At 49.4% G+C, this 13681-nt stretch overlaps 1 protein-coding gene and 1 non-coding gene across 2 annotated transcripts in view; one reads left to right on the forward strand and one right to left on the reverse strand.

Moving 5' to 3' along the window:
- Positions 1-3288: 3288 nt before the first annotated feature.
- Positions 3289-13681, reverse strand: part of spz (Spaetzle domain-containing protein) — a 90810-nt gene continuing 80417 nt past the window's right edge. Inside the window, exon 4 of the mRNA XM_077648952.1 lies at positions 3289-4319. Within this exon, the coding sequence (XP_077505078.1) occupies positions 4100-4319 (220 nt within the window). The 3' untranslated portion in view covers positions 3289-4099. The remainder of the gene's footprint in view (positions 4320-13681) is intronic.
- Positions 9202-9280, forward strand: TRNAS-GCU (transfer RNA serine (anticodon GCU)). The gene has a single exon. It is a non-coding gene; the product is annotated as a tRNA-Ser (tRNA).

Consider the following 13681-nt stretch of genomic DNA (forward strand, 5'->3'; position numbering starts at 1 on the left):
CTCGTCGGGAGACACCATGTGTTCATTCAGGCAAAACATTTGATCTCTTCAAGTTTTAGTTGAAGTTTTTTGCAAAGTGCAGTTTTGGCCCTGAGTTTTGGTCTGGCGGGATAAATGGGTTCTGAGGGCACGTGCTTTTTTCAGGTGTCGTTTGGAGTCTGTGATCCCTTTTGGCTAGCATTGCAGAGAATATCCCAAAACGGCCATCTGACGAGGGGAAGCGATGCCGAGCTTCGGCACTGAAGGTCATCAGAAGACTCCCAAAGAGCATCTGGTTCCTGGCACGCCCAGTCAGCCGATCTACGTGCGAGAAGTTCATCTTCCGGGCGCAATATCTGGCGGCGGGGGTGCTGTTGTGCTCGCGCTTCCTTCCTTCTGTGGAATTCGGCGAAGTGGGGCATGGGGAGGATCCCCTGAAGACCACCGCGAGGGTGGGTGAGCCCTCTGGGGGAGACGTGACTGCAGGACTGCCGGAGGCAGCGACGACAATAGCGTCCCCACGTGTTCAACAGGAATGCCAGCGACGGCCATAAGCGTATTCGTTTCGGTCCTCGCCACGACGAAGTGCGGTATCAGTGTGGTCCCCTTCAGTCACGCTGGATTTGAACAATTGCCCGAGTGCCGGACCTGCGACAGAGCCTCCGCGTTCCGGTCACCAGTCAAGCTCTTTCGACACCTGCGGGGAGACAGCCTGCATTCCTGTGTCATGCAGATGCCCTCCGGACGCACGTGCGCGGCCACCTGGAAGCCGCAGGGACGACAACGTGACCGGGTCTTGTTCCCTTTCCCTCGACCGAGCTGCGAAGAAACACCAGGACCGCCCTGCCGTGGGTGGTACCATCAGTGCCATCGTGTGATTGGACATCATCCTTCGAACTGTATTCCCCAGCTAGGGATCGTATTCCCCAGCTAGGGATCGGGGGAATACGAAGAGTATTTAAGGAGCTGCTGGTTTGATGACAGAGAGCCCCCCCTTCTTGAGAGGTATCAGAGACTCCCGACTCCTAAGAAGCTCTCTTTACTGAGAAGCACTCTCAGTTGCCCGTACTTGTACATAATGTAAATATTCCTTGTATAAAATTTTCCAAGTTTTCTTCCTCCGATCGTCCTAGTCTCTTCTCCGGCCCAGTCACGCTACCTGAATCCCAACAACTGGTAGCAGCGGTGGGATGCTACTACCTGAGACCCAACATGGGTAACGTACTTACGTTAACATTTTTCGGTAACGTGAGGTGTCACGTTACTACTTACTTTTTGTTCCTGTTGTCCCTCCGCTCCCCTTTTTTAGAAAAAACGCAGAGAACCTAAATTGATGCTGCAAATAAACAAACAGGTGCCCTCGACGACCTCTGTTGCTGCTCGCATGCATGCCAGAAAACACCTGCTCTTGACGACGCACCCAACTAAAAAAAGACAGAATACCTATAAAGCGCGTAACACGTGCACGAACACGCATTCACACACTTGCCTTTACCTACCTCCCCTTCCCGAGCCACTCACACACAGAACTCTCTACAGAATGGAAGCATGCGAGCATTTTTGAACATGACATTTTTCAGAATTACTGCAAATTCGTTGAGAGGTCAGCAATGTTTTCTTTGTGAAGTTAGAATCGATGGTGAAGTGTCATTTTGTGTTTAATGTCACATTCAGAAAGCGGCTTCACCATGTACCACAAATTTAGAATCCATCACATATAACTCTACAGGCAACTTTAGGCCACTACAACACTGCTGAGCTCCTGCACACTTGTGCAAAGTATTCTCGCTAAATCAGGATTTCGCGTAAAATTGTTGTTTCGGTTCGAAGTTTTATGTAAAATATGAGCTTTATGAAATTGTTATCGTGAGTTCATAAGGCGTGGACGCACTAACTAAAATTTATGGCCATGGAGTAACGGCAAAGTAACGTGCGGTACTTTTTTTCGGTAACGGTAACGCGTTACTTTTTTGTAGGTAACGTAAGGGCGTAACGCGTTCTTTTTGTCTTAGCGTAACGAGTAACGTATTTAGTTACTTTTTTTTCGGTAACGCCTACAACACTGCTTCATCCTCTATCCACCATATTGGACCGTGACGTCATCATTCGCATGCGGCAGGTGGTTGTTTCTACAATGCTATTGTAGATGGCGCTGCAAGTCTCAATGCGAGATGCGCTGTTTTCTAGTTGCAGCCACAAATGGCGCTTTGATCTCAGAGTCGTAGGAGACCCCACGAAATCTCGAAACTTGATGAGTAAGAGCTAAAGGTCTTAAAAAGTAAATTCAGTGGAAAGAGAACTACACAGCTGCTTGATAAGGCAAGGGAAATAATTCGTGCCTTGCCAGGAAGGAGTAATTTATTCTCTGCCTCTGTCATGCGGCAAGTGTTAACGAAACATTAAAGGAGCACGAATATAATGTCTCTCGTATCGCCATCACAGGCCACGGAAGCAAAACACTGCAGACACTGGAAAGATGACGAAGACGACGACGAAACTAGTCTGTGTTCCACTCTGCAAGGAATGCTCTGTGATAGCAAAGAATTGCAACTCGCTAGCAAGGGAAGTAATAGAAGCCCACCTGATAGCTACGACCTCAGAACAAGGTATCAGTACTCCTTCTGTAGCGCCGTCAGATAAGGAAAATGGTTACCTTGATTGTCCATGATAAATTGCGCCTGCTGTAGCGGTGACATTTCCCACGTTTGACACTTGCCTGCTGACACGTGCCTAATGTACTGGCGATTTTGAATGTCACGCAAATCAAGCGTGCTTGTATTCTTTCAGGCCACCAGGGCAGTATTCATACTGGCTGGCGGCCAATAAACGTTTTAGTTACGAGTCAGCGCTCTGTGTTGTGTCCCTTCTCTGTCCCGTTTGTCGCGCTGTTATGGATCAACGTTTTAGCTGCATTCTGGTGCACTACACCAGTGAAAATCCGGTGTCTGAAAAAGAGCTCTTCTAACTCAAAAAGCCTATTTTTAAAATTGCTGACAGTGTTAGGAGGAGCGCACTGTACAGCGGTCTTGCTCAACTGCCCGTCAGCCACTTCGAAAGCAATCCGGCCGCACCAGCCGCCTATAAGTTGCTCGGCGCTGGCGTTGTTGGCTCTGAACACTGCGCTCTAGTAGTGTTCCTACTGCGGGAGCATATACAGGAACACTACGCTCTTGTGATGCTAACGGGGCATAGAAAGTTGCCTATGCGTCGCTCCGCCGTTCCCGGGCACCGCACGTCTGTGATTAGCCGTGGAGCCCTTTGTAGCTGCGAGTCTATCAACAGACGGGAACTAAGTAAATTCATGCAATGTGAACGTGCGCCAGTTTTGCATTCGGCATTTCTTTTATTGCACACGCAGGTCTGTGGGCGAAAACAAAAAGTAAGCCAGCCGCCCGGTGCACTCTCGACGCATCGGGACAGCATCACGGCACTCCGAAACGCTTCGCTATGCATTGGTATACGATGATGACAGCTCTTTTATTCGTCGTAAATGATGTCGCCCGGCATGTGCGGTTGACACAGAAGGCCGATATCCGCCCGCCTGTTCCGCATGCCGCAAGTTCTTCCAGACAGCAGCAAGGAATTTGTGGGTAGTCACTAGGTGGTGGCTGGATGATGAGTGCATCGCCAAGGAAACACGAAGCGCGGACGACAGCAGATGAGCGCCGGGACTAGAATCCAGCAGGAAACTGTTTTCCACAGCTTGCCTTTTTTTTTTTTGCCCCCGAGTTCTAAGACGCGGCCAGGATTACGATAATGCGCTTTATTGCAGCCCCGCTTTTGGTGCCCAGAGAAATGATGCAGCGCGCACGTGCTCGGCCAGAAAACGCTCAAGGCCTGACGCGAAGGAAGGGAGCTCCCCTCGCTGCCGCAACGCTGCAGCCGCCTTTTCGAGAGCATCCCATGGTGCCGTCGTATAAACGGTCGTTAGCAAGTGCGGGCGCCCCGTCAGATCGCTGAAGACGTAAAAAATGTGCGCCAAACGGGCTCACTGGACTCGACCGCTGGAGCTACGGGAGAAGGCATCACGCCACAAGGCCGGCCGCGATGCCGCGCCCACCGCGGCTAGCCATCTCGAAGCGCGGCGAGCAGCGCACGGAGCCGTGCGTGGAATCCGCCCTCAGTTGCGGCGTCGGCTCGGGCTGAGGCTTCGCGCGGCCAGCGGCGGGGACTTGACGTAGCAGACGCAGCACGAAGGGAAGGGAAAGTTCTCGGCGTAGGCCTTCTTCTCGGTCGGATGCATGGTGAGCAGCTTACGGTAGGCGAACTTCTGGCGGCACGCCGACGTGTAGCCCGGCGGAAGGCCGCTGGACACGAACTCGCACGGCGCCCCCTCGTCCCTGCGAACGGAATACAGCACATAGACGCAGTGAGCGAGCACTCCGAGATGATAAACCAGCGATAAGGGCTATTTCTCTCCACACAAGACCACGTTTGCAGGGGGAATGACAACAGCGTCCACATGGGGCAGAGCAGCCAAGCGCTACCGGGGAAAGCTGTCACATGCTAGTCGTTGGTCAAATGTTTTAGGGGAATCCCCCAAGGTGGAGTAGATTTGTAATAAGGGAGTAACTACTCATTGGCATCCACCCAAACGGAGCCGTACGACTACAAAGAAAAGTTCAACAGCTTTCTCAGAAACTTCGCAGTGAAAGAAAAATTCGTCCCGGTCCGGGGTTCGAACCCGGGACCACCGCTTCACCGGAGCAGTCGCTCTAACAACTCAGCTAACCGGGACGGCAAGCTTACGGTAGGGCGAGAGCGAATTGATCCATAACTCGAAGTGCGAACAATGTTGGTGGAAGTGAGAACAGTGTTGGACCAACACTGCCAATGCCAATGAGTAACTACTCATTGGCATTGGCACATATACTCCCTTGTTACGCTCGTCGTTCTGGCTTAGCGGTTGTTCCGGCGTGGCGGTGGTGGGTTGGAGTCCCGGACCAGGATGCAATTTTTCAACTAACAACGTTTGAGAACAGCTCATATTTTCCCACTGTAGGTGGTTGACTGTACTCCAATGGGTGCTATTTGTAATTACTTGCTCATATGAATGGCTCTTCGCCTTTGGAGGATTCCTCTAACCCATTGGATAGAAAAAACGGCAGCTACACATGCGAAAAGCTGTGCGTAACTGCTGCAGGAATGCAGTCCCGCCGACTGCCCATAGAATCCAACGTGGGCCGCCGCGATGGCTCACTGGCTATGGTGCTCGACTGCTGACCCGAAAGACGCGCACTCGATCCCGGCCGCGACGGTCGAATTTCGATTAAGGCGAAATTCTAGAGGGCCGTGCACTGTGCGATGTCAGTGCACGTTAAAGAACCCCAGGTGGTCGAAATTTCCGGAGCACTTCACTACGGCCACAGCCCGAGTCGCCAAAACCCTGTGCCAATAGCCGCCGCGGTGGCTATGGCGCTCGGCTGCTGACGCTAAAGACGCGGGTTCGATCCCGGTCGCGGCGGTTGAATTTCGATGGAGGCAATATTCTAGAGGCCAGTGTACTGTGCGATGTCAGTGCACGTTAAAGAACCTCAGGTGGTCGAAATTTCCTAAGACCTTCACTACGGCGTCCCTCATAACCTGAGTCGCTTTGGGACGTTAAAACCCCATAGACCCTATTCGGCCACGCATGTAGTGTACGCTTGTAAAGACATTAGTGGCCTTTATTATGTAATTTAACCTGGACTTGGTACAGCTGTGCAGTCAAGACGCAAAACTGTGTCCGCGAAAATGTGGTGCAGAAGCTGCAACTATATAACATATTTTTCCAATAATACGCGCCTAAAGCAGAATGGCCTTGCATTTTCAACACATACTAAAGCAACACTTGAGTAAGAGTGCTCGCAAGCAGAATGGTTATCGCTGTTCGCGAACAGCAGTCGGCTACGGTCGTATTATTCGTTACAGCGAAACGGTGTCTCACTGTAACGAATAATACGAATGTAGCCGACTGCTGCTCGCCAACATCGATAACCATTCTGCTTCCGAGCACTCTTAAGTGTTGCTTTAGTATATGTTGACAAATGCTAAGGCCAGTTTCGTGTGCGAGCTTGTTCGACGTATTCGCGTAAGACCCAAAAGGTAGCAGAGATACGAAAGCCGGGTGTTTTTCCATTTTGAAAAGTAACGCGACACTTCCAGGGCAAGTGGCGAAAAAAAGGCCATACTTTTCGTGCTTTCATCACCGTCGCTGGTCGCCAGCGCAAGACTCCACGCATACTATCAGGCCAGAACCAATGGCGAACGCCTTCTAAGAATAAAACACAATCTTTACGACTCCTTGCGCCCTCCTGAAGAGAGTAACCAGCGTGCTAGCGAAGGATTCTGCGAGGTGTACATGCGTGAGCTATTAAACACCGAGGGAATAGCCCACGGGCACGTTGGCGTATGACTCAGGCGCGGCAGTGCGTAATGGCGGCATCAGGTGGATCTAAACTTCGCAGATGTCAACATTTCTTGCTGCCGAGCGAATTAATTTTCGGTGAAAAGCCAAGATGTCGTGGCTTTGCACCGAAAATGAGTGCGCTTTGCAGGAAGAAGCGCTGATAACGTCATGGCACCTGAGGGTTGAGTCGTCGGCGTCGTCGAGGCCATCTAGAAAATAATTGGACACCTTAAAGACTTACCCACACACCTTCTGGAATAGAAACATACATCAGGTGCATGAACAGTCTCCGTGTCGCAGACTGCCATAGGTGCAGAGCAATGTTCGGAAGCCAAGCGCAAAGTGAAACGTTTCTCGCGACGTTACAGACCGAGCAAAGACGCGTACAGGTCGAGTACACGGGGTAAAATTGGCATCAACAAGGTGTTGACTCACGGCCCTGTGCTCGACAGGCCCTTCAGTCACGGAAGGCGAACCAAAATGTACGGCTGAAAAATAGAAAATTGGTTTTGAGGAAAGGAAAGTAACTGTCTTACTTTTCGGTGCAGGCCTGAACCGCGCCGTGAGGGAAGGGAGGAAGGCGACAGTGAAAGAAGAAAGAGGTGCAGCAGTGGAGGGCTTCGCAATAATTTCCACCACCAGGACATCTTTAGCTTTCACTGACGTCGCATACACACCGGCACTTTTTGCGCTTAGCCTCCACTGAAACGCGGCCACCGCGGCCGGAAATGAACCCCGGGTCCTCCGGCTCAGTAGCCGAGCGCCCTAACCACTGAGCCGCCGCGGGGAGACGTGCACGTGAGGAGCAAAGAGCTGTTTTTGAGGCCGACGTTCTCAGGGCCCGTGTTCCAAGCAGCATCTTTTCGTGCGTTCTAGGATATCAAATAAAGTGGAATTGAATTAAACTGAACTGAAGTGATCCGTATCAGTACTCTCATGTTCCTCACGTAACTACAAGAGTCTTTAGCTAAGGCTGCGATTTGGCAGAGTTGGTAAAGATTCCTACCTTAATACAGCGCAGAGAAAGAGAGGACGACCTGTCTGCTTTCTGTTCTTTCTGTCTGCCTCTGCGTTGTATTAAGCTATGCAGGTCGAAACTGACTCGTTTTCAAGCTGCTCAACAGCGTAGGGGCGCTGCTTAAACTGAAATAAATTGCTCGGAAAACGGGTTCATCTGTTCGCAGAGCTTACCAAGTGTCAAGGAAAGATTGTTGAACTTTACCGAAAAACTTGTCAAACGGACCGTACACGTGTTTGCCGTCTACAATTCGGAAGCATTGTCTTTCAGTCTACTTGCATGCCCTATGGGGCAGTTTTCTCGGCGCCGCCTCTCGACTGGACTGCCTCACTCCACTTCAGAGAGTCACAGCTACAGCTGTGTGAGGCACACGTTTGGAGTACAGGATGCGAGTAGAGCCCATATCATGGACTCCCAGTCGGTTACCTCCTGCCAAATGAAGGCGTTTCAGATCTGTGACCTGTCCAATGAGAATTTACATTTTCGTGATGTCGCCAATGTGTGTCGCATAATGGGCGCTGTCGGAAATGAGCCCCCTGCAGTCATGCGGTTCCTGCGATAAAGTAATGGTGCAGAAAGATTATAGTTTCTCTCTACGATAGCCTCACTCTATACATTCTGTCTAGGAGCGGAGGCGGTGTGCTGTACTGCTGTGTGTGGTCAGTTCTTCGACCCCGGAAATTGCGAGAAAGGAAGGGTTCTAGCCATTTTGTGAACATCCATGCTTGAACTACTGTATCCGACCTCAAAGTCAATTGAATGATTGTAACCAGCGATCAGCTTCTGGTTGGCTTGTATCTTGGCTAGCTGTGTCGTAGATTTGAAACAAAAACAGTCCGAATATTGCGACACGAGTGTTGTGAATTGGGCTTGTTGGCTGAAAAGCTTGGTTAGCAGGGTTGGTTAAACAACCACATATGTTCCTGAGCTTCTTAGAATGAAAATCCGCCAGTTACACTCAGCGCTCGTGGTGTCCTCTTTTCTTGCGCCCCGTCCTTTGCGCTGTGTTACATATGAATGGCAGAGGCGGCAACAGGACGGGACGCTCCTGTTGGCTATGTACTGTTATCGCCATTTTCCTTACTCAGCCCAAGCCGCAACGCATATATATACTGTTCTCGCTTTACAGGTGCTGATGCATAGTACTGACCGCGTAACTTCTTTTATCACACGTTCATTGCAAGAATACTGTAGCACGCTCTTCAACGATACCTGGAAATAAAGAGAAAAAAATTGAGGGGAGCACTTAGGTTACCTTACGTGCCCCAAGGCAGAAGCCTGTGTCGTCCTGTTGAGCTCTCTGGCTCAACACGATCGCCTCCCGTTTCTCGAATTTGTTTCGATTGCAAGTTACGACATACTATACCTTCGTTATATCCGGTTTCAAGTTACGACATGTGCCTTCTAAAACACCTTCGTTTCGTCGGTTTGGGATGTGTAGCAGCGAACCACAAAGAAAAATTTTCCGCTCACACTGCACGGCATTAGGTTTCTGCCTGTCGAAGACGGTGCAGTGCAGTATGATACCATTTTTCTGCTTGGCTTGCATGCAGAGTGGCGTAGTGCAATGACTTACCGCCATTGCGATCCTGGAGTCTGACCTGTGTATCAATGTTTCGTTCAGTTTTTTTTAATTATGATGTGTTAATGGACCGTGATTTTGATGAAGAAACTTTATCCTTTTCTGAAATCTATCCCAGCTGAAGAAGTTGGAAGGTTTGCTGGCACCTAGTAGCGCTGTAGTCATGTAAATAATCAGATATGTTGTAATGCACTGTATTTACACGCCTTTGAAGGCAGTGAAGAAAAAAAGAACTAGGTGGCCGAGTGGTTAAGGCGATGGACTGCTGATCCATTGGGCTCTGCCCGCGTGGGTTCGAATCCCGTCGTCGCAATTTCGTTTTCTTTCACTTCATTTAATTGACAGGTGGAGCGGACACTTCTTGTACACGTTTTTTGCGGACAGGTCTTGCGCACACTGATGAGGAAAGAAAGGCTTTCGCTTTAACAGACGATGTCTGAGGCTTCGACACAGTAGCTGACACAAGCGTTTATATCTCATCAGCACTGGACTGAAGGGGTTGCGCAGGTGTGCCAGCGTTAGAGGCACGCAGAGAATCTCTTTTAATCAAGTTTTAACACGCTCACTCATCAGCGCTGGGTTGTAGAGGCTCAGCAAGAGTTGCGATGCTCGGCGAACATCATATGCAGTAAGAAAATAATAAGAAAAGAGTGTCATTAGGGGCTCGAAAGGCTGCTCCGAGCGAAGCCAGCTGCGCGTAAGCGGTGATATGGGAGTGAGAAACTATTTATAAACATATGGGCAGTTAAATTTAATTTTACGCAGTTGTGCTTGAAACAGCCGAATGAAGGAAGAGAAAACAATAGCAAAAACAAGAATAAACAGACAGGAACGTTTTAAAGAAAAGAACGAATCAAGGTATGCCTTCTTGTTCGCGTGGCTAAGCTCAGGTGAGAGAAATAAGCGCTTAAAAATGAAGCTCACATTCTGCTCACTGCAGCGCAGCAAGTGTATAGCTTTGCTCTTCTCAAGCAGTTTCCTGGCAGCGTGGAAAATCAAGTGGTAGAAATGAGCATGGCATTTTTCGTACTCCCTAGCGTCAAGGGGAACAGTCTTGCACGGAGGAAACTTGTGTTCTATTTCGAGCAACAATAAGGAGTAGGAAGACAGAGTTTCAAGCAAGAAGTACAAAATTTCCCAAAATTTTCCAGTCTTCTCATTTGCAGTCAGTCGCTCCAGTGAGAGTTTGGCAATTTTTTTTTATTAGTTTGGAGAAACCTGCACTGAAAAAAAGAATAAAAACTCACTCGGTCACCATTAAAAGCAGTGCATCATCTCTCATCTTGAGAAGCCTGCTAGGCTCCTATCAAAGTTAAACGTTGGTCGGAACCTCTTCTTCCAAGATTTTTAATGGCTTTATTTTCTACTCATTCCCACCATGCGTTCCGTCTTGTAAGCAGTCTTGCTGGTCTGTGTCAGTGTGGATTCGCTGTCGCTGTCCGACTAATTTTAATCTTTCTGGAAGACATTCCTTGTTCAACGAAGCGGAATGGTGATTACCAGCCGTTGCTGAGGTCGCGAGGTATTGAACTGCCTCACTGATGGTGGTGGCCGCACAGACTGATGGTGATGCAGTTACTCAAAGGCACACACTGGCATGTAAGCTCCGGCGCAACTGGCTGGAAGGCTCTGTACGTAAAGAAATGGGGAGCTTCGAGAATGAATGGAACTTGACGGCCAGTGCTTCTCCGGGATCTCCGGCGCTTAGTTTTGCGTCGTACTAAACGTTAGTTGTGTTTCAGCCGGCCAGTTTTTCCAAGAACTGAGTGCACTGCTGCGCCACTTCCGCTCGCGGAGAATTCCAATGCCGCAGAACGCTGAGAGAACAACGTAATTATAAAATGAGGGCTTGGAACATGGCAGGTGACTGGTCTCGGCAGTTTACAAGGTCAGCTGGTTTCCTGGCATGCCTCTCTCTATCTGTAATCGCTTGAGACAGACAGGCATTGCGCCAGCTTTTTGGAATTCTTGGCCATCAATAGTTATCATGGCGGTGCGCCCAAGAGCAACAAAGCTACTGCAGAGAGGATGTAAAGAGAGAGAAAGAATTACCATGTTAAAAATGGGGAAAAAAAGGTTGCGCTAGAAAATGTTCTGCATAGCTCTTTTCGCCGTGTGCACCACGCCAGAAGAGAAAAACAGAAGTGGAATTATCCACGTCGGTTTCCGCTTCTGCATTCTTGACCTTTCCTTTAAGCAATGACTACGACTCTCCCCTCCACCCCCCAACTAGTGTGGCGATGCAACTTCAGCGCGTCCTGCTGTAGAGGCTAGCGTTTACAAACATCCATTAGTATCTAACTACGGCGGACAACCCGGCGTGCAGCAACTGCGGATGTGAAGAAACCATTGAACAACTCTGCCTCAGCCCTCACCCCGGCCTCAAAGTGGCGTCCCAGTAGATCGCGTTTTTAGGCGGTGACGGATCTTTATCCGAGGCCCTTCCGTTCAACGGTGCCCACCCGAGAGATGCTGCAATGACTGGCGCTGATTGGCCTGGGTGATTGTTTAGTTTTTTTTTTTTCGCATATCATCGCCTATGCGCGTGTACTGTTTGTGGTCGGCTCTCGCCTCTCTGCCTTGCTCTTTTCCTCTTTTTTTTTTGCGCATTATGATGCGGTGATATTGTGGTGTTGCTTTCCTCGGTCAGTCCAGTTTTTCTAACCTACACATGAAAAAGTGGGGTAAAAAGGCTTTACGTCGAGAATGGACCAACTGTCTGCGCAGCTATACAAAGGCGGCACTGAGCGCATAAACCCATCAACACTCTATAGAGCTTGCAATCACGGCTTTAAAAAAATCACTAGCACATATAGTTACACGGGTCATCAGCATAGCTCGGTGTGAACACAGGCCAAGCCTGTGTTCACACCGAGCCCTGAAAGTACTCGCCTCTTGCCACACCCATATCAACAGTTACAGAGTTCCGTCTAAACCTGCGCCGACCGGAAAACCCCTCAGAGCCAAAAGGCCTCAGAGGTTTTCCTGACAGCGAGTACGTGACTTGTATTTAGGCATCTCTTAGAGTCATATCGGGCACTTATCTAATTTGCAAAGCTTAGACGATGAAGCTTCTCTACCTGGATATTACGGTGGCTAGATCAGTACGTGTGCCGACCAGCAAGGGACAAAGCGTATGTTCCGCGCGCCTCCACGCCATGACAACAAAACTGGCCCTGCTCTTCAACGCCCGGCGCTTGGGGGTATGGCTCGTCTGCTAATCGTCGTGGTTGCATTTGGCTTTTCGCTCACCGCCATTTTGGCTCAAAACGTTACTTTTTGTGTTGACTACCACTACACACTAGAGCTGAATCAGATATTTACTATTTGATAATGAAACGCTAAAGGTAAGAGACAGCAGCTAGTTTTTTTTTTATTTCTTGTTTCCGTCGGCTTTAGAACAATGCGCAGTTCACAACAGACCCAGTGCTTTATGGTAAAAATGAAGAAAAGAAGCTTATAGCCAGCTTAAAACGGGTGAGGAAGAGGCCTAAATTCTCATTGCTTTTATGCCGTGGTGTCTCAAATTCTTTATAAAATGCGAGTTGTCCGCCATTTGGCAAAGAAGTTGGTAACTGCACTCCGCCTTGTGTGTGAATGCAACTTCGGCGAGCAGTACACCGAGCGTACAGGACTACACATTTGTCATGGAAGGTAATGCTTTTAGGCTAACAAATCATTTTCTACGTGGCATGCTATGCAGCGCAAAGGCTATATGGGGAGTGCTAGCGTTTTTTGGGGGGCCGGCGCAGCCGTTCAAGCCGTGGCCGCGGCCACATGTGATATGTCAGCCTGCATGAAAATGGGAAGCCTCCTATCCCCACCTGCTGCTTTGTACAGCTTCGCGATTGCTTGCACATTAGCTTGTTTCGGTTAGAGTGACAAAGCATAGGCGAGTTTGCCTGACCACTTAGCTCTTTCCCCGCGGCTAGGGGTTTCCCAAGGAATTGAAATTAGGGGGGAGTTGAAGGTAAAGAAGAAACGGTAGTCATTTTTATTTGTGTCGTTGATGTATCGCGTAGAAATAGCAACATTTATAACTATACGGAAAGTTATCAACTAAGCGGGCAACTCAAATCACTAATAACGTGGACTCGCGTTTGTCCCGGCCCAAGCGGCTGACGACAGGGGTTTTTCGGCGCAACTGAACAATGGCAGACAATTGCGGCGCCGCCTGGGCACTGCAGGTCGCCTATAGCCACGAATCCCTGTCTCCAGCCAGAGAACTCTCAGCATATTGCGAATACCTAAGCTAAACAACGGGACTGCGCTCCGGATCCTAGGCCCATTTCCCATTGTCCGGTCTGGCCGCCTTTTAATTACTACAGATGGACGTTGGCTAAGCGTACAGCAAAGTTACCTTCTCGACCCCCTTTTGGTGCGCGCGGTAGCCAATGACGATGCATACTGTTCACCCACTCCTATACCTTCCTCTGGTTTCCTATTTCTCGGTAACACATAAGCACCAGAATCCCCAAACGAAAGACGTCACCACTGAGCTGCTGCCTCAGCAATCAGTAGGTCACAGGAAGTGCGTGCAGCCAAACTAAGCTGCCTACAGTAACTGCCTTTATTTTTTGCTGATTCTTCTCTTTCGCTGATCAGAAGTTTCATATCTTGAGAGATTGTAAAGTAACCTTCATGACACGTTTGCTAGGATGTGAGCCAGCACTATCGCAGTATTTTTAAGCTGCATATAGCCGAGTAGAAGTAG

This window comes from Amblyomma americanum, chromosome 1 (genome assembly GCF_052857255.1).
Source record: "Amblyomma americanum isolate KBUSLIRL-KWMA chromosome 1, ASM5285725v1, whole genome shotgun sequence".
NCBI classification, from domain to species: Eukaryota; Metazoa; Arthropoda; class Arachnida; order Ixodida; family Ixodidae; genus Amblyomma; species Amblyomma americanum.